Below are 20,820 nucleotides of genomic sequence, written 5' to 3'. Positions count from 1 at the left end.
CAGTTCGGTGTTTCATCTTATGGTCACACACAGAGTTCCCAGATGACCCAGCAATTCTGCTCCTGGGTACATTCCCAAAAGAAATGAAAACATACGTCCACACAAAAATATGTCATGAATGTTAACGGCAGCAGTGCTCGCAATAGCTAAAAGGTGCAAACATAGTGTCTACCACCTAGTGAATGAATGAACAAAATGGGGCCCATCCACACACTGGAATGTCCGCCACGGAAAGGAATGAAGCTCTTATTCATGCTACAACGTGCAGGGGGCTTTGAAAGCGTTATGCTTAGCAACGGAGGACCGTCCACAAAGACCACATATTGTATGATTCCATGTCCAGGAATGTCCAGAATACGCAAATCCATAGCGACAGGGAGTAGACTGGAGGCTGCTGGGGGCTAGGAGGAGGGAGTGGGAGGTGGCTGCTACCTGCATAGCAGTAGGGTGACAAGAATGACCTAGAATTAGATTCTGATGATGTTCTCACGGCCCTGACAAAAAGTACTGAACTGTACACTTTAAATGGGAGGGCTTTATGGTACATGAACAGTATCTCAATAAAGCTGTCTAGGAAGGAAGGAAGGAAACACAGTTTTTAAAAATTAAAGAACCCCACCACAGGCCGAGCCTTGGCCCCAGACCCTCTCTAGGCGGAGCGGCTGTGAAATGCACCCATTCCCTCCAAGTGCCATAAGCTCTGGGGCAGCCAAACCCAGGGGGCCCAGCTACAAGCCACTCAGACCCACGCCTGCCCCAAGTCCTCCATGGGAGCCATGAGCCCAGCCCCTCCACTGAGAGACTAGGGCCCCCTGCCCAGCTCTACTATGACCCCCAGAAAAGCCTCCTCCCCTCTCAGGGTGCCATTTTCTCTTCCATAAAACAGAACGACCAAACAGACTCTCTCAAGGTCGCCACAGGGTGAAACTCAGTGCCTGACAGATGCCCCCAGCAGAGGACCCAGCTCTCCTCGGTTTTATCACCTTCGTCACCTTCAGAGCCCCCCAACCTCCCCCCAAGTCTGACGGGCAGGCAGCCCCTTCTCAGCTCCCCCAGTGGCTGGCCCAGGGCACATGGGCCTGGTGTGCCCGCAGCTGCCGATTTTCAACAAAAGCCAGAAAGCTGGAATTTATGTGAAGTCTTCCAGCCTCTAAATGTTTGCAACAAAATTCTAGTGCTTACAAAGATGCTCTGCAGAAAGAAGCTGCCAGGTGACAGGGGCGTGTACCATTAGCAGAACAGCAGACAGAGGTGGGACCAACCCCAGCTACGCGGGGTCATTGAGGAAACGGGGGCTCAGAGGCATCGCGGCCCAGGCCCCAGGTCACACAACGAGCGCACGTGAGCTTCGGCCCGGGACTCACCACGGATGAGCAGGGGCTGCGGGAAGCCCAGGCCCCTCGTTTGCGGGTCCTGCTGCCCTCGGCAGACCCTACGCTGCCAGGGAAGAGTCAGACATCCCAGGTCAAGGCCCGTGGGCTGGGGGTGAGGAGGGGAAGGGCCGGCTGGCCCACCTGCAAGCTCTCCTCGCAGGGCGCCCCCTCCCCAGGCCGCTTTGGGAGCCAGGAGCTCCTGTGGCTGATTCCGGCACACAGAACATGAGCTCAGGTGTCCAGACTCCCAGCCTGGCTCCCTCTGGTCCCCAGGCTGTGCTCAGGGACCACTCAGACCCCACACAAGCTTAAGTCTCCCACAGCTGAGCCAAGAGAGAGGGGAGGGTCTGTAGGAATCCTCTGGGATCGGATAGGGAGAGGCCGGACGAGTCTCCCTCTGCCCCCTGGAGCCACAGCCCAGTGATTCTGGGGGGCCCTGGAGACCCCCAGACACTGAAGGCCCAGGGCTGGCTCCTGGGGCTGCAGGGTGAGGCGGGGAGAGCCTGCTCCTGTGCTCTCCTCCCTTCACCCAAAGGAAGTGCTGCAGGACACAAATAAGATCCTCCCAGCTCCTGCCCACCACCTGCAGCGGCTCCCCACTGCCCTTGGGGAAAGGCCCAAATCTTCATCCTGAGGGTAAACACCATCGCCCTGGGCCTGGCCCCTGACCACTTCCCAGCCTCTTCTCACACCAGCTACACAGCCTCCTTTCAATCCAACTCCTTCCCTCCAGCTGCAGGGCCTTTGCACGTGCTATGCCCTCTGCCTGATGCACTCTCTTCTCTCTGCTCCCCACCTCTCGCCCAGTCAGCAACTCCTTCGGCTCAAACAGCACTTCCCAGGAAGACCTCCCTGATCCCCAGGGGAGTCCGATCCCCCGGACAGGCTCACAGAGCACAACCACCCCATTCCTCGGTCCTCGTCCTATGACTACCACGTTTTCTCCCCCACTAAACCATAAGGTCCCAAGGGCAGGGGCAACACGGTCCATCCGGCATCTGTCACAGCCCCTGCACACGCCGGGCACCAGAGATGACTATCAGGGGTGAGGACGTGAAGAAATGGCAGGGGCACCTGGATCCACTGCTTCCTGCACGTGTGTCCGTGGGCAAGTGGCCCTACTCCTCTGCTGTGCACCAAGGGGGTGGCTGTGATGATTAAAGGGGCCAGTGATCTCAGAGGGCTTATGATGGTGCAGGCACAGGTCATAAGCCGATATGGTGTCTGCAATTAATATACAGTTATTTGAATTTTAAAGCTTCTCTAGTAACTGGAACGTCAAACCGTTCGAGGAGCGCTGCCCCACAGGATCCGGTGACGTGAGGCCCCGAGGAAGGGGCTCCTTTCCTGCCACGGGGTCCTGGGGCCTGCAGGTTTTGCTGGAGCCCTTTTCCAGGAGAGGGGCTGCTGCTACAGGAACCTCCAGCTTCTGAGGGCCACCCTGACCCGGGTTCCCACCCTTGTGGCCCAGGAGGGCGGGGGGTGGTCCCCGGCTCCCTCCATCGTGCCAGCGCCGTCGTAGAAGGAGCCCTCACAAGCCCCCTGAGGGACGACAGACGTCAGAGCCCTTCTCCCCGGCAGGGAGCCGGGCATGTGGCTTCCATTACGCTCCATCTGGACATGCTCAGAGGCAGCCTGGATCCCTGGCACAGCTCCGGCTCAAAGACAGGACCCCCACTGCAGCCGGGCCTGGGGCAAGGACTGGAAACCTCCTTCTCCAGGCCCCAGGGCTGCCATGGCAACATGGCCGGGGGTCATTTCCGCCCCACGGCCTGCCTCTCAGCCGGCCCCACGGGCAAGCAGGACAAAGCTGCCACCTCCCCAGTTCTCCCCACCGAGGGCCCCTTCATCCCTTGGGAACCCCCAGGGCTCCCCCTACAACAGCAGTCAGAAGGCTCTAAGGCCCTCACTGCCCCAAGGACGCTCATCGGGCCCCTGACCCCCACCCACCAGGCACCCCCCTGCCAACCTCCCCACTCCGTGTGCATTGCTGTGACCACGGACAAATCTGTGTGGGCTCATCCATTACTGCCCTCCACCCCCGTCAGACCCCAAAGGGGAGAGGCTGTGCCCGTCCGGTTCACTGGACGGCCCCTGGTGCAGAGAGGGTGCGCCGCACCTATCTGCTGAAGAAATTAGGTGGGTGGATGGAGGAACAGATGGTGAATAATGACGGCTGACATTTTTAATTACTTGGCAGTGCTAGGCCCCATGCCGAGCTTGAATGAGTTAGCTCACTGAATCCTCAAAACACCCCCAGAAAGCAGGGCCTTCTCTGCCGCTTCCAGATGGAGAAAATGAGGCAGAAGGCGGAAAGCGGCCCGCCTGAATCACAGAGCACGTGCACCGGTGGGTGTCAGGCGGACACTGGGTGAGCACAGCGGGGAAGATGGATCGGGGAGGTGGACGGCAGCCAGCCTCTGCTTACACGGCCTGGGCCAACTCCTGGGTCCCACTTAAATTCACCCCGCCGGCCCACCACTCCCAACTTCCTACACCTCCCTTTCCCCGAGCTCCAAGAAGCACAGCCTGTCCGTGCCCTGCTCTGGGCTTTGCATGGGCTGGGCCTCTGATGGGATGAGGGGCACTCAGTCAGGGGCCCCACCCCCAGGCGACCTTCACCAACAGCCACACCCCAAAATCCATTTCAGAAAGCCTGGGGCAGAGGAAAGAACCCGGGGCTCCTGAGAACGAAGCAGCTCTCCAGGGTTCCAAGGCCCACACCACAGAGAGGCCTCTGGTAGCAAGGGGGTGGGTGATGGGGACAGGGACGGGGCCGGGTCTATTCTGGAAACCCTGGAGGCTGCACGTACCATCCCCGGCGCCAGGCCTGCAAGCCCGCCCGGGCACACGTGGACTTCATTAGAGCCCCGCCCCACGCACATGCCCCGCCCCCTGCAGGCTCGGGGCTGGGTGGGGAGCAGCCCCCGGAAGCCCCCTGCCCTGGTCCCCGCCGCCACGAGCCACACCTCTCCACCGTCAACCTGGTCGGCTGAAAATGAGAAGGAGCCCAGCTCCCAGCTTGTGGGAGGGTCGAGTCACAGACGGGGCCAGACACCTAGGAGGTGCTCAGCAAGGGCGAGTTCTGTGCCCGTCCACCGAGAGCAGGATGGAAGGAGCCGCCAGGGCAGGGGCCTGGGGGCTGGGGGAGCCTGCAGTCTCGGCCTCAGCACACAGCAGACGCCCAGCAAGGGCCACAGCTCTGGACACACGGGCCCCCTCCCCCAGGAAACCGTCCCAGATGCCACCCGGGCAGTCCCCGCTCACAGCCTGCGGACCACACTGGCCAGTTCCTGCCTCCCAGGGGCCCATTAGGGCCTGTCCACAGTTGCTACCTAATGAGGGTCTACAGAGTGAAGGACACAGGACTGAACAAGACATGGACTCGCAGCTGTGGAGAGAGATATCTAGACACCCAGACAACGCCTAGGGCTCCCTCAGAGCGGAGGGCAGGGAGCTACAGAGGGGGGATGGAGGAAGGGTCATACAAGACACAGACCCAGCGAAGGATTCCTGGGAGCTCACTGGGAAGAGTGTGAGCAAAGGGGTGGGACAGAGGGGAGATGACAGTGTAGGGTGCTCACGGGGTGGCAGGGAACTAGCAGGAGGCGGGATGACTGGCAAAGGGGTGGCCAGAGAGCCCCCCCCATTCCCTCATTAATTTACCCAGTGTTTCCAGAGCACCAGCTGTGGGCACAGCAGAGGAGATGGCAGATAGGGTCCCTCCACTCATGGCTCTAACGTTCCCCCGGGGGAGACAAAATTAAACAAGTAACGATGTGCTACAATGCCAGGTATTACTGGGAGGAATTCAAGCAGTGTAAGAGGAAGGTGGGGTGCTCTTTGACTGGGGTGGTCAGGGCAGGCCTCTCTAGGCAGGTAACCTTGAACAGAGAGCAAATGGAACGAAGAAGCAAAATTCATGGACACCTGGAAGAGCACTTCAGGAAGAGGCAGTGGCAAGTGCAAAGGCCCTGGGGCTGGAAAGTACTGGAAGGGGCCGGGAGGCCCCGTGCAGCTAAGCACAGTGCGGAGGGAGAGGGTTGCTAGGCACCGAGTGTTTATGCTCCCACCTCAAACTCGTGCGTTAAAACCCTAATCCTCAGTGGGATGGTATCTGGAGACGGAGCTTTGGGGAGAAAACTAGGTCTTGAGGGTGGAAGCCTCGTGATGGGATTAGTGCCCTTCTAAGAAGAGATGCTGGAGAGCTTGCTCCACCTCTGATGTAACCCAGATGAGATGTGGCCTCATCTGCTCTGTCAGGTAAGGGCACAAAAAGCAGACAGCTCTGCAAACCAGGAAGCAGGCTCTCATCAGACAACCGATCTTAGACTTCCCGACGCCAGGGCTATGGGAAATAAACGTCTGCTGTTCAGCCACCCACTCTATGTATTTTTGTTACAGCAGCCAGAAGGGACAAGAAGAGGGTGAAGAAGAGAAGGCCTGGGAGGCCCCAGGGGCAGGCTGTGCAGGGCCTGAGGGCCCTGAGAGGACTTCAGTATCTACTCTGAGTGGGTGGGAGCCACAGCAGGTACCGACCAGAGGAGGGACAGAAACCACTTGTATGTTACCAGGACCCCTGGCAGGAAGCGGTGACAGACCCGGTACCGGGCTCTTGCAAGGAGCCCCCACAAGAGCCTGCATCCCTTCTGCTGCCATCGCAGAGGCCAAGAGCACAGCAGCCACGCCCAGAGGCTACTGTCAGGGAGGTGTGAGCAGGCAGCTGTATCAGGGTTGTGAGCTCCCACTTCCTGCCAGGGCACCCGTGGACCCCTCCGCAGGGGCCCCCCCAGCCCTGATAAGGTACATGTAAGAGGCCCTCGGCCACAGCCCTATCAGGTAGCCCAGCACCTACCGTGACAGGGACCCCACCCATCCACCCACCATGCTACCCCCAGAAGCTGAGCCAGGAGAAAGCTCCATCTCAGAGCCTCCAGCCCGGAGCTCTGGGGATGGTGCTGGCTGTCCCTGGCCTGGGCCCGCAGACCCAGCTTCCCCTGCTGCAGGCAGCTGTGCACAGACCTGGGCCAGGCTACGGAGCCCCGAGGCTGCCCCTCCCTGGGATGAGTGGCCCTGGAGGAACCAGCAAAGTCTTACCTGCAGGGTCACCTCTGGGGACAGAATGGACAGAGTTGGGGTCTGCGTCTTCCTCTGGCCGAGAACGGGGCAGACCCGGTGGCTGCTTGGGCACTTCCTGGGTGGGTGGCACGCGGGCCGCCTCCTGGTGAGGTGTGGTCAGGATGGCGTGGGTGCTGGGCTCTGCCGGGCCCTCGGGAGCGCTCTGCGTGGCCTGTGATGGGAGGGCACTGGCCGTGCTTGACGCTGGAATGGGCCCAGCTCCCTCCTGCCCGGCGCTGCGGGGGGTGGCCTGGGCGTCCGGGATGAGGTTCTCTTCGGGCCGTGCCCTGGCCTCTGCCGCCTCCTCTTGGACAGGGAGACCAGGGGCTGGACCTGCCGTGGACCGTCCATCCAGCCCCCTGGGGCCACCTGCTGCCGGCTGCTCCCTGACGGTCAATGCCTCTCTCTCCTCCTGTCTGTCCTCTGTCACTCTCCTGGCCTTGGCCTGCACGGGGGCTGGGGGACCCAGGGCGGCAGCTGCCGTGGGCCTGGGGAGGGCGGCCGGCCAGCGGGTGGCCTGGATGGCTGAAGGTGGCTGACCCCCAGCTCCCAGAGCAGCCGGGCCCCCGGCGCCCGCCTGGAGCTCGCCCTCCAGGGCCGCCGCGGCCTCCGCCTCGGCCACCTCCTGGTCGTAGCTGTAGGGGTCTTCGTAGTGTCGCTCAGGGTCACCCTCCTCGGCGTCTGAGAAGTTTCCGGGGGCGGCGTCTCCGTGGCAGTCGGGGAGCCGGTAGCAGATGAGCTCGCCGCCGGCGTCGGGACAGTGGCAGGCCCGGCAGGGCGACAGGTGGACGGTGTGGCCGGCGGCGTACTTGCGGCCAGAGTGGACGCAGCCCACCTGGCCGCACTGCGGGCAGCTGTCGGCCGCCACCACGGCCTCGATGCAGTTGGGCGGCAGCTCCGGGCACGGCATGAACTGGCAGCTGATCTTGCCGCCGCCCGGCGGGCAGGAGCACTCGGTGCTGCCGAAGTCCACGAAGTAGGACTGGCCGGCGGGCACGCGGCCGCGCACGAAGCCGCCCTGCAGGCAGTCGTAGTACTGGTAGCCCTCGCAGGCGCAGCCCTGCTGCACGCACGTGGCGCAGCAGGCACCTGGCTCCAGCGCCTCCTCGATGCAGTTCTCCAGCGGGGGGCACTCGACGCCCGTGCAGTCCTGCCCCGGGACCGCCGTGCTGGGGCTTGGGCCCAGGGCCAGGGCCACGGCCACGGCCAGCCAGGCTCCCACAGGCTCCCCGAGTGGTGCCATGCCCTGCAGCCTGCCACGCGTTGCTTCCAGATCCACCGTTCTCTCTCACGAGGCCCTGGGGGAATCGGAAAGGACACAGATCAGCACCACGTGGCGGCCACAGAGGGACACGTGTGCACGGCTGGGCAGCCTCCCCACCTTCACTCACACGCGTGCACTCGTCCTCACGTCCCTACGCACACGCTCCCACTCGCACCTGCTCACATGCACAGACAGGCACTGCCGTCGCTCACGTGTTGGCAGAGTCGCCAGCGTGGCCCTGCCCAGGGCCGCTGACCCCCACTCTCAGCTGCCACCTGACACGTGTCCCTGGCTGGGACCCTCAGCCGATGGTCCCGCACACACTGACACTGTCACATGCATTCTCCAGGCACATGGCTGGCACGCCTGGGGCATTGGGGTCTCACGCCCTCCGTGGCAGGCACACAGAGGCCTGGTTACAGCCCTCCAGGCACAGTTACATGCACTGTCTCACCCACAGCCTCACCCATGCGCCGGGCGGGACACCACGGGTGGTCTCCCACACACAGTCACCAGCACCCAAACAGTTTATCTCCCCCCGAAACCCAGCTTGATCCCCAGCCATGCACCCAGAGTCCCGTGGCTGCCAGCCAGAGGGCATGGCCAGGTGGACGCTGGGCAGGAACCAGGCCCTCCCAGGCCTCGGCACACAGCCAAGCCCCCTGCCATGGCCCTCGGACCCCAGGGCCCAGGAACACCCCCCAACAGATCCCCTTGCACTGCAAGTTACGCTGCAGGGGAGCCTCCTGCCAACCTCCTCAGATGCCTCAGCAAACAATACCACCGTCCCCAGAATTATCCTGGACACCCGCTGTGCCCCGCACGTGCGCGCGTGCACACACACACACACACACGGACACACGCCAAGTCCCATCCATCCACTGAGCTGCGTGAACGGCTCTCCGCCCTGCCCTCTGCCCACTTCTCTCCACCGCTGCAGCCCCGCCCCGGCTCGAGCTGTACTCCCATCTGCCCTGGAACACGCCTGCCACCTCCGTGCCCGCCATCCACTCCTGCCCTTTCTCTGCAAAGCTGCTGTGACCTGAAAACAGCTGACCCCGATGTGCGTGGCTTCCTGGCTTCCCAACCGGGAAGCAACAGTCTGGGTTCCCTGGGAGAGCCACCCTAACCCTCCCTCCAGGGGCCCTGGCATGACACTCCCGCAGCCCCTCCTTGTTACCCTCTACAAGCCACTCGAATGTCACCTTCTCACCGCCCGCGCTCCTCCCCCCACCTCCATCCTCGCCAAAGTCGCCGGTCCCACAGCCCTGGGACCCGCGTGGCTCGGGGCCAGGCCCGCACCCCCGGGCTGCATGCTCCTCAGTCACAGACAAGGGCTCCCTCTCCACCCATTCCCGGCCCCGAAGCTGCGCTATCATTTGCAGTCACTGCAACGACTGTCGGATTTAGAAAAAAAGACAATCAAGTGAGATCGCTACTATTTTAACTTTGTGAATTTCAAACCTAAAAAACAGAACAATAGGAACTTCTTCAAAGTCTTTAACAGAGAGGAGAAAGGAGCGACCCTTGTGCCGCCCACCTCCTGGCTGAGCTGCGGGGAGCGTGACAGCATCGCAAGGACCCTGTCGGGTGGGGCAGTGACGGAGCGGCTCAGCGGCCACGCGGCCGGAGAGGACTTCTGCCTCCGAGGCCAGGCAGCCAGGATGGAGGGCACAGGCCCTCCAAGCCGGCACCCTCCAGAACTGGGGCTTACCAGCAAGTGAGGCAGACCCCATGGACATTCTGCCAGCACTGGCACTCTGGAGCGGGGAGCAACTCCAGAGGTTACTGAACACCAGGCAGTCATGAGGACAATGAAGACATGCATGAACGAAAGCCAGGAAATGGGATAGGAAGAGCCGGGGTGTGGGAGAGCCGATTTTAGCCACGGTGGTCAAGCAAGGCTTCTCGAAGGAAGTGGCATCTGAGCTGAGGCCCGAGCCAGTCGGTGGACACAGCCCCATGAACGTCTGGAGGCAAAGCATGTCAGGTGGCAGGAACAGCAAGTGCAAAGGGCCCGAGGCAGGACTGCACAAGGGAGGTGGGGAGCAGCAGGGGCCACTACAGTGGAACCAATGGGCAAGGGCCACTACAGCGGAACCAATGGGCAAGGGCCAGGGTGGTAATGCCCAGATAAGCCCTGGAGCCTGGACTGACCTGATGGGACGCTCTACTTAAAGGCTTCGTCTGCTGCTGTGCTGAGAATGGGAAGGTGGGCAAGAAATGGGCAGCGGGAGAGGACGTGACAGGATGTGCTGACGGCCTGGGTGGGGGTGAGGAAGGGAGTCCAGGGTGAGCAGAAGTTTGGGCCTGAGCACCTGGAAGGATAGAGCTGGGGCTTCTTGAGGCAGGGAAAGCCGCGGAGGAGGGCCACAGGCCTGCATGGGAGATGGGCAGCCTGGTTTGGGCCTTGTCGAGCTTGAGAAGCCCAGAGATGGTCCAGGTGAGGATGGTAAGGGCGCCTCCAGGGACAAGAGCCTGTGCTGGGCGCGGAAAGAGGCCGGTGGGGGGTGTCTCTGGACAAGAGCTGACACGCACGTCCCCCCAAGCTGAACGGCCGCCTCAGGAGGGTGGAGGGCCCCGTAGGACAGGGGCCCAAGATCCCCATGACAAACCACGGAAATGGGAGGGACGAAGGCCCTCCCTCCAGTCTGCCCTCAACAGTGTCATTTAAGAAAGAAGCTTCCTTACCCCGTCCCCCCCACCCCAGCCCACCCCTGCCCCTCCTCATCACACACTCACAGGAACCCTGCATCCAGGAGGCAGTATATTCCCGCCACAGCCCACGCACGCCTCCCAGCGGGGCCTGGCCCTTGGACCCCCTACCGTCACAAACTGCCCACAACCATGTGAATCCAGATCTTGGGTGCACCCCAGGCCCGGAGGAAACACAAAGAACATCAGCCCCCCGCTTGGTGTTTTCATTTGCTGTGCAACCCTGGGCAAGACCCTTGCCCCCTCTAAGCCTCGGCTCTGGATCTGTACACAGCGGAGAGGCCCTACCACGCCTTAGGTCATAGTTGGGGCCCATGGGCACTACCTAGCCCACGAATGCATTGTGTGTCCCACGCAGTGAGCTTTTTTTTTCAGTTTTATTTATTTTAATTTATTTATTTTTGGCTGCGTTGGGTCTCCGTTGCTGTGAGCGGGCTTTCTCTGGTTGCGGCGAGCGGGGGCTACTCTTCGTCCCGGTGCATGGGCTTCTCATTGCTGTGGCTTCTCTTGTTGCAGAGCACGGGCTCTAGGCGCACAGGCTTCAGTAGTTGTGGCGCACGGACTCAGTAGTTGTGGCGCACGGGCTTAGTTGCTCCGCAACATGTGGGATATTCCCGGACCAGGGCTCGAACCCGTGTCCTCTGCACTGGCAGGCGGATTCTCAACCACTGCGCCACCACGGAAGTCCCCGACGCAGTGAGCTTTTAGTTTTCAATTAGGAACCAGCACTTACAGATTGGAAATGCTCACGTGAAAATTCCAGCTTCTTACTTCTCTGGAAAATTCCTGAGCCCCAGCCACCCTGAGGTGTCATGCAGCGTGTGGCCTCCCGGTTCCCCACAAAGCCTAGGCCACAGACTCTCTGCTCATTCACATGTGGCTGGACGTGCTTGAGCTCAGGGTCCCCCCAGGCTCACCTCTGAACTGGGAGCCCCATGGTCATTCCCACTGTGGTCTCCAGCTGGGAGAATGGAAGTCCGGGCCCCTGCATGCTGCTCAGAACCCCCGTCAGTCTGAAGGGGGTGTGCCCCACCTTTGAGAGGGATGGGGCCGGCTGGGGTGTGTCCGCAGGAGGTGGCCCAGTGGCAGGGGCTGGGTGCCTTGGGGTGGCTGCCCTGGGGAAGAGCCGCCTCAGGGGCGCCTGGCGCATCTCCACAGCTGCTCAGGACGGGTTATGGCCCCTCAGGTGTGTACGGAAGGTGGAGGGCAAGAGACTTCAGCTCCACGTGGGGAAAGCTTTCTCCAGGTCAGAGTCAGACCAGGCTGCAGGTGCGGAGGGAGCTCCCCGTCCCTGGAGACAAGCTAGCGGGGCTGGGAACACGCATATGAGTGAGAAGTAGGAGGGCACGATCTCTACATTGCTGGTTCTCAGATTCAAACACGCCCCTCCCGGGGGGCTCCAGCTGCTGTTTCCCATGGCCCCTGCAGGAAGTGGCCCCCTGAATGTGTGGCTTCTGCAAATCGGCCCCCCTCCAATCTAGAAAGAGGAATCACGAGGGGAGGGGCTGAAAAAGGGGCCCTGACCTCCCTGAAGTGGGGAGCCCCGGCAGGCAGACTGTGGTGACAAAGACCCCTGAGGCTGGGCCCGAGGCTGGGTCATGGGGCACACACTCCGAGGTAGGGGCTCATCGGGGACCCGGAAGACACAGAGAAAGACCCCCAGGATCGCCCGACACCCAAAAATGAACGAAGCTGGGTAATGCACTCACGTTAACAAGACTACGATTGTTACAGTGCCAGCTGGCCTCCACGAGCCCTGGAGCGGACACCAGGAGAGGGGCACGTACACAAGCAGGCCACCCGTGCGTGCGGGGTGAGTGCCGAGCTCTTCTGCCCCGTGCATTTCCCTGAGAACTCTGCACCATATGGCCACTGGGTATTCGTCCAGTGGTGGAGGGGACACAGGACACGGGTGCAGGCCACTAGGCCGGTGACCGGCCCCCAGACCCACTCCCTGCCCTGCCCTTCTCCACCTGGCTCTGCACCGGCAGGGACAGGGGTGCTGCCCTCCTCAGACTGTGTTCCCGGGCTCCCGCAGTGCCCAGGGGCCACCACTGACAGGGGATCAGAGGGCAGGGGAGGGGTTGGGGTATTGGTTCCCCACCTCCCTTGCTCCTTCCCTCCAGAGCAGGGGTTTGGTGGTGGCTCCTTCCCCCTCCCCCATGGCCACAGCTCCCGCTGGAACCCCACTAGCCTGCAGGAGGGCTCAGGTGAGGGCATGAACACATCCAGCCAACCCACAAGCCCATCCCCCCTTTGCTGCGACTGGCAGCGGGGGGCTGTAACCACAAACCAGTGAGACTCAGAATGGTGACCACTCCCACAGGGGACGCAGAGGGACGCCGACCTCCCCCCCCCCAACAGGAGCTGGCAGCTTCCGCCCTGGTCTCTGGAGTCCTGAGCCACCAGGAAAATGGGTGAGGACCCTGCCTGGGAGACCCTGCAAGCCCAGTGTCCACTCCCACTGGTCACACGCTGGCATGTGAATGAGGCCATTTCGGACACCCCCATCAGCCCAGAGACTAGTATAAATACCACCAGTGTCCCCAACGATGCCACATGGAGCTGAGAGAAGGACCAGCCACACCTGCCTAAACCCCTGAGCAAATACACCGCTACCACCAGGTGTCGGGCCGCTGGTCATGCGGCAGCTGGACCCGCAAGCACTGGGACCCAAGTCAGCAGCCCCAGCAGAGAGTCCAGGGGGGACCTTCTAAAGGACAAAGGCCCCGAGTCCTCGGCACACAGCAAACGTGGGCAGAGGAGATGCTGTGCTGGGTTCACACTGGCCTGAGACGTGACAGCCACCGCGTGCAGGATTCCCGCTCGGACCTGGAGCGGACAGACAGCTGAGGGACACCGGGCTCCCCCGGGCTCCGAGATGGGCCACGGGCCAGGGGACATGAAGGAAGAGCATCATTCCATGAGCTCTGACAGCTGCAGATGGTGGTGTTTCTGAAAGACTGACACTCTGAGTACCACCAAGCCTGCGATGTGCCCTCACACACTCAGCACGAAACAAAGGCCACGCAGCCAACTGTGCCCACCAGTGAAAGCCGGTGATGGGCGTCTGGGCATCCTCTCCAGGCTTCACACTCCATAACCAAGAGACGGAGACAACAGGCCTTAGACGAGAAGGAAGATGGGAGCCCCCAACACCACGCCGGGGTGCATCCAGCTCTGCGGGGCTGGAGCAGGCTCAAGGCAGGAGCGGGGAGGTGGCGGAGGCCCTGGCTGGCCAAACCCCTGCTAGGGTGGGGGCAGCGGGCTTCTCACGTAGTCCGGGGTCAGCTTCTCACAACCAGGATGTGGGGGGACGGAGCAGGGGCACACTCAGCAAGGGTCTCTTCCGGGAGCGTCCAGGGAGACAGGAGGCTGAGGGCTCTGGGCAAGACACGCCCACTGTCCCGTATCCTCCCTCCCCCACCCCAGGGAGTCCGGGCAAGGGGGGCTGGCGATCAGAGCTGAACGCGCCTCTGCCGCCCTCACTGCTACCCGCCCACAAACACAGATACACATCTCTACAGTAAATGACCCCGTCCTGATAAATGAACCTCAGTGGCCACCCACAGAAGGCCCCAGATGCAAACTCTCCGAGTGGGTAAGGCCACCCTGGTGCCCCCCTCATGGCCCTGGGGCACTGACTGATCACCAGTGCCACCACTACCGAAAGTGGGGTCTGGCCTCATGTGACACCGAATCACAAGGTAAGGAAATTCTTCCTTTCTCCAGTTCTCTGAGCCTTCTGATTCTGACAAGAATAGGCTTGCCAGAGCTAGCAAATAAAAATACAAGACATGTAGTTACAGAGGAATTTCAGATAAACAGTGCATCATGATTTAGTATTAAGTATGTCCTGTGCAATATTTGGGAGATACTTATTCACCACTTCTCTGAAATTCCAATTTAACTGGGCATCCTACATCTTTACTGGGCAACCCCAGACAAGAACAAAGACTCAGGTTGGTGCTGGTGTGGTTTCAAAACATTAAAAATGTTTGCAGGGGATCTTTCTTTTAAACAAGAGGCAGCTACAGCCAAACACAGATTCTCAAGTAGCTGGGGACAACAGAAGGGAAACAGACACTCAGGACCCTGCAGACACACCAGTTACAAGCTCGCGAGTAATCAGGACCACCTGGCCCGCCGGCCACTACCTCTGAGGGCACTGCCGCTCCCAGCTGCTCCCAGAAGCCTGCTCAGATGGCTGCCCGCTGCCCCCAAGTCCAGCCAGAGGGTAGTCACCAACCAGCCGCCTGGCCGTCTGTCTATGGAGTGTGTTTGGGGGCCCACACGGAACTTTTGAAATTAGTTGCTGTTATTAAAACATTGCAATGTTAATCATTTATAATTGATTTAAAGTCATAACACTTAAAATCAGAACATTTTACACCAAAGTTGGATTCCCAACTTCTCTAGGAAAATTAGAAGCTGGGCCTGAGGGCGGGGTATCACTGGTCCAGGGCAGCTGGTCCACACTCACTCTCCATCGGCATCACTGGGCTCCCCCGTTCCCCTCTATCTCTGGAACCCTCCTGGGCCTCTCCTGTCTACACAGAAAGGAGGGAGGCCCAGGGGAGGTAGGAGTTCCTGCTCCCCCTGGCCCAAAGCCACTGCCTGAACGGCCTGGTTTCCTGGGTTAGGACCTGTCTCTTCTGTAAGTGGCAGATACTGGGAACTGTGCCCCCTCCAAGGAGCCCGCTCCCACCCAGGTAGGCTTGAAGGTCAATCGTATCAGAATCCAGCGGCATCCCCACAGCCGCACAACCACGGGAGGGGACGCTCGAGTTAATTACACACTGTCTGAAGCCGGGACCTCCCAGAAGCAGAGCCTGAGATGGGGTTCTGAGCATGTGGTTTATTGGGAGAACCCTTGGGAGAAGAGAACGGGAGACAGGATGGCAAAGGTGTGGTCTCAGCTGAAGCCTGACACCAGCCGGATCCCACAGGAAGCTCTGCAACATGACTGGCACCCCAGGGCTCATCCCACTCAGGGACATCAGTGGGTCACTGGCCAAGGATGGCAGTGGGATGAAGTCGGGGATCACCTCCTGGGCCCCTGCGGGGAACCAACACCTGTTGGCCAAGGGCGTCTGAAGAAGCGCGCAGGTGTGAGCCAGTAGCAGCAGCTGGGGGACGAGTGCACCAGGAGGAGGGGCCAGCCCGGGCGGCGGCGGGGGCACAGGCTCCGCCACACACACACACACACACGCCCCTGCAAGAGCAGGTCGGAGAGTCTGCTCCTAGAAACAATCCCCACACCTAGCTTTCATTGCAAATCTGGCTGAGATCACCCCAGGCTCAGAAAGGTAAGAAAGTAATGTACTAAAAATAGTATGTGCACACCGATGTTCACAGCAGCATCATTCACAGTGGCCAAAAGGCAGAGGTAACCCAAGTGTCCATCGACAGATAAATGGATAAACAAAATGCGGTCTCTCTACACAATGGAATATTGCTCAGCCTTAAAAAGGACGTTCTGGGACTTCCCTGGTGGCACAGTGGTTAAGAATCCACGTGCCAATGCAGGGGACACAGGTTCAAGCCCTGGTCTGGGAAGATCCCACATGCCGTGGAGCAACGAAGCCCGTGCACCACAACTACTGAGCCTGTGCTCCAGAGCCCGCAAGCCACGACTGCTGAGCCCGTGTGCCACAACTACTGAAGCGCGCACGCCTAGAGCCCGTGCTCCACAACAAGAGAAGCCACCACAATGAGAAGCCCGCGCACCGCAACAAAGAGTAGCCCCCGCTCGCTGCAAGTAGAGAAAGCCTGCGCGCAGCAACAAAGACCCAACACAGCCAAAAATAAATTAAAATTTCTAAAAAATGGCTAAGAGGGTCAGTTTTGTATGTATTTTACTACAGTAAAAAGTAATAAAACGTGCACTGTAGGGCTTCCCTGGTGGCGCAGTGGTTGACAGTCCGCCTGCCGATACAGGGGACACGGGTTCGTGCCCCAGTCCAGGAGGATCCCACATGCCGCGGAGTGGCTGGGCCCATGAGCCATGGCCACTGAGCCTGAGCGTCCAGAGCCTGTGCTCTGCAACGGGAGAGGCCACAACAGTGAGAGGCCCGCATACCACACACACACACACACACACACACACACACACACACACACACACACACACACACACACACACACACACACACACACACACACACACACACACACACACACACACACACACACACACACACACACACACACACACACACACACACACACACACACACACACACACACACACACACACACACACACACACACACACACACACACACACACACACACACACACAACATGCACTGTGGAGCCAAAAGTGAGTAATCAAAGAGCAGAGAGAGGAAAGGAAAAACAGTGCTGCCCTGAGGACCCAACAGGAAACAAGAGCTGCCCCTGACACCTCCTCATCACGGTAAGCTTCCTGGCACCCAAGGCCAAAAGGGAAATTAGAGGCTGACCTGGTGCGCCTTGTATGATAAGAGGAAGTCATCTAATTCACTGGGAAAAATAATAAACGTGTTCTCGGCACAGAAACTTAGGAGGGACTTTAGCTGTTGATCAGGTTCGTATACCTATCACTTCCCCAGCACTGACATGATGCCGAGCACTGGCCTGAGAGCTTCCAGGGATGCTGATTTCATTTAACCATGCTCTGCAGATAAGGAAACTCAGGCCCGGACAGGATAAATGACCTGCCCCCGGTCACACCATCAGTAAAAGGTGGTGCGCGGACACGAAGCCAGGTCTGCCTGGCCGGGAGAGCACAGCCAGAGTCCTTCAGTTTGTCGATATTCACTGCACACCTGCTACCTGCCCGTCCCCACAGCAGGTACTGCGATGTGGCGGTGAGCAAGACCCACAGAGGCCCTCCCCCCGTGTGGCCAACATCCTGGTGAAGAGAAGAGACAAATAACAAGTAAGTAAGAAGACAGTAAGGAGGTTGTAAGGGACAGGGCCTGGGGTCCTCCCCTGTGGCCAGAGCGGGCAGAGAAGCCCTCATCAAGGAGGTGATGCTTCGGCTGAGACTTGCCTGGCGCAGATGCGGTGGCCGTGCAAAGATCTGGGAAAGGCATCCCAGGCAGAGGTAATAGCATGGGCAAAGGCCCTGAGGCTGGAACCAGCTGGACCCACTGTGGCCGGCATGGAAGGAACAAAGAAGGGAGTGGGAGGAGGTGAGGTGGGCAGCAAGAGGGAAAGGGGCGCGGGGCGTGAAAATTAAGGAAGGAGACAAGGTCAGAAGAGGACACTGGTCAGTCAGTCACCCACGCCCAGGGCCCCAGAGAATGGAGCAGTGTCTTGACTTAGTGGACACTGTTCCAATGGGGTGGGGGCGGTGCACCAATGGGCCACAGCATGCTGAGAAGTCCTCAGGAAGACGGAGGAAGATTCCAGCCCCAGGAAGCGCAGAGCTGGGTAACACCTTAACACCATGGAGGGAGTACGGCACCTGCGGGGGGGGCGGGGCGGGGAGATGCGGAAAAGACCTGCGGACGGGGGAGGGTGCTGGGGTTAGGGCGATGGGGGGCGGGTGTACGCTGACTTCCATGTACTTTTTGTATGTTTTTATATGTATTTTTTCACAAGAGCAGAGACTTTTAAAAGAAAAGAGCCTATTATAATAGTCCAGAAAAAGGAAACAGAGCAGAGGCCAGAGACTTCTTGGCAGAAGAAATGGATAGGAGGGGAGGGATATGAAAAACAATCACAAATCACCGAAAGAAAAATGATCAAGCCTGGCTTCCACCGTTAAACACTTATTTTCCTTCATTTCCTCATGGGCAAAAATCTCAATAATTGATGCCATCGTTTGCAAAACGACAAGTCTGGCCTGGGGAGAGCAGGCAAGGCTGAGGGCACAGGGGGCTGGCCTGAGACCCCCGAGGTGGGGGTGGGGGGCTGGGTCCAGAGCACAGGGACACCGGGTCTCAGGCCAACCCTGGGTGCAAAGTGCTGACAGCAGTCAGGTCCAGGTGGAATGCACAAAGGGTGCTGGGGGCCCGTGTCCTCACGCTCATGGGCCCCTGGGGACCCTCCATGGGTGAGCTCATGAAAACACTGGGAAAATCGGCCTTCCAGTACAACAGCCAGGTTTTGTTCCCTTCCCTTCCCTCTCTTAGCTACTAAAGAAAAAATAAGTAAAATGAATAAAAAGCTCCTTAAACCCTGGGTGAGAAGTGACCCTGCATATATAATCACTAATCTCATTATCAACATAAACAGGTGAAAAATTACACAGATGAATGTCCGTGACTTATAATCAACCTTTGAGAAAAGAAAATGTTGCTTTTGGCACAGGAGGGGGCTGATATTTTCCTTCCCCACAAGTCGTGACTCTGGAGAGGAAACGCTCTTTGGGCAGAGCGATGAGAAACCGTCCTGCCCGCAGCCAAGGCTGAGCTCACCGCTCTCCCCACCTGCGTCCCCAGTACCCTCCACCCGGCCCCAGACACGCATCCGGCTTGCCCGCGGTCCTGCCTGCCGAGGACTTCTCGTCTGATGTCCTCCCACCCTGTTCGAAATCCTGATGGCTCCCTACCACCTCTGGCCCTTGGGTAATCCACCCACGTCCACCAAAAAAGGAAAATGTGAACAAAGCTTAGTAGTGGACATGGGGTGGTTTCTCATCATCCATCGTACATTCACCCTCCTTCCAAGAAGGGCCCCTGGATTTCATTCTGGGGTCCACACTACTCAACTGTCAGGCCAATCCGTGTTTCTCATCCCTCTCGCAACAATGCCTAACTCAGGGATGGACACCAGGCCAACCTGAGCCCATGAGACCCAATTCAAGTGAGACATCAGGCAAATGGCCTCTTGTTCCCACTGTATCAGACAACAGATGATTTAACCTTGAGGGTCCCTGAAGCCATCTTGTTGTCAGGTGGAGACTGTCTGAGGCTGGAGTCAACTCAAAAAAAAAAAAAAGGGAAAAGGAAAAGCCACGATAACAGAGTCACAGTGACAGCTGCTGAGATCCAGCCATACCTGATCCAGCCATACGTGAAGCTAATTGAAAAGCTGAACTTTGCAATGACAAAGTTGCTCAAGCAACCATTTTGCTCAAGCTAACTTGGACCAGGTTTTCTGTCACTTGCAACCAAGACTCTTAACAGATATTTGGGCTTATATATAAAAAAAATTGTTGCCTGTCATTTTAGGGGTCTTACAGACTCCCTGGAACTCACTCATGGACCCCGGTTGAATACCCTTGGACCAAGGATAAAGTGAAAACCCCTAAGGGTGGCATTCTAAGTCCTTCACCATCTAGCTCCCACCTATCTTCCCCTCCCACCTTTTCTTTCCATTTCCCTCGGTCGCCCTCCATACACCCAATTCCTGCTAACCTCGAAGACTCTGGTTCCCAACTCCTGATCTTGGTTTGTATCATTGTCCCAAACCAGGGTGCCCTCCCTCCTCAATCTCTCCACACCCAAACCCTACCCCCCACCTTAAGGCCAAGCCCCAAGGGCAGGTAGATGGATGAATGGGTGACTGGATGTGATGGATGGATGCATGGATGCATGGATGAGTGGACAGATGAGTGGGTGGGTATCACGTGGAAGACAGATGGAGGAGAAGGTGGACTAGCGGATGGTTAAGTGAACTGGTATGTGGATGGATCGTTGATGAAGAGATGATTGGGTGTCAGATGGATGGTGGTCCCATCATGGATAAATGGTGAGGGAATGGATGGCAGATGGAGGACAGATGGATGGGAAGGTGGAAAAGTGGCTGGATGAGTAACCAGCCTGTGGATAAATGTCTAATAGAGGGGCAGGTGGGTGGGTGGAAAGATGGGTGAGGAGATGGAGGAGGCGTGGACGGGAAGGTGGGTTAATGGTGGGTGCATCAGCATGGGGACAAATGGCTGAAGGACGGCTGGCCGACTGGGCAGGTAGTGGACAAGCGGACAAGCGGATGCGTGGACGGTGGGTGGGCCAGCGGATGGTGAGCAGAGCGAGGAAATTTCCCCTGATGCTCCATCAGTGCTCTTCCCAGCCTCCCTGGAAAACCCAGAGCAAGGGCAACAGCTCTCCTGCAGGCCAGCAACTCAGACGATCCTTGCCCGTGGTGAGCAGCGTGAAAAGTACAGGCCCAGGGAGAGTCAGACTGGCCTGCGCTCACAGCCCAGCAGAGCCGCCACCTGCTGTCTGACCACAGAGCAGAGGCTCCGGCTGTCTGAGCCTCACCTTCCCCGTCTGTTCAACGAGAAGCATCACGTTCCCCTCACAGGGTGCTGTGGGATGAAATTTAAAAGTATCTACAGAGGCCAACCCAAGACATGGTACAGTCAGAGGTGACAATATTTCCCACCCTATTAAAAAACTGTTCCAACGCCTA

The 20,820-nt window shown here is 59.1% G+C and overlaps 1 protein-coding gene across 3 annotated transcripts in view; it reads right to left on the bottom strand.

Annotated features, from left to right (window-relative positions):
- The window catches only part of FBLN2 (fibulin 2), a 76,192-nt gene that overhangs the window by 43,065 nt on the left and 12,307 nt on the right, over positions 1–20,820 (bottom strand). For all 3 annotated transcript variants that reach the window (XM_081245556.1, XM_081245557.1, XM_081245558.1), the window contains exon 2: positions 6,471–7,789. In XM_081245556.1, coding sequence (XP_081101682.1) covers positions 6,471–7,734 — 1,264 coding nt within the window. In that variant the 5' untranslated portion in view covers positions 7,735–7,789. The remainder of the gene's footprint in view (positions 1–6,470; positions 7,790–20,820) is intronic.

The sequence above is a fragment of the Mesoplodon bidens genome (assembly GCF_964165515.1).
Source record: "Mesoplodon bidens genome assembly, chromosome: 10".
Classification (NCBI taxonomy): Eukaryota; Metazoa; Chordata; class Mammalia; order Artiodactyla; family Ziphiidae; genus Mesoplodon; species Mesoplodon bidens.
Note: the sequence above shows the minus strand (reverse complement) of the source record. Positions and strands in the feature narration are given on the sequence as shown.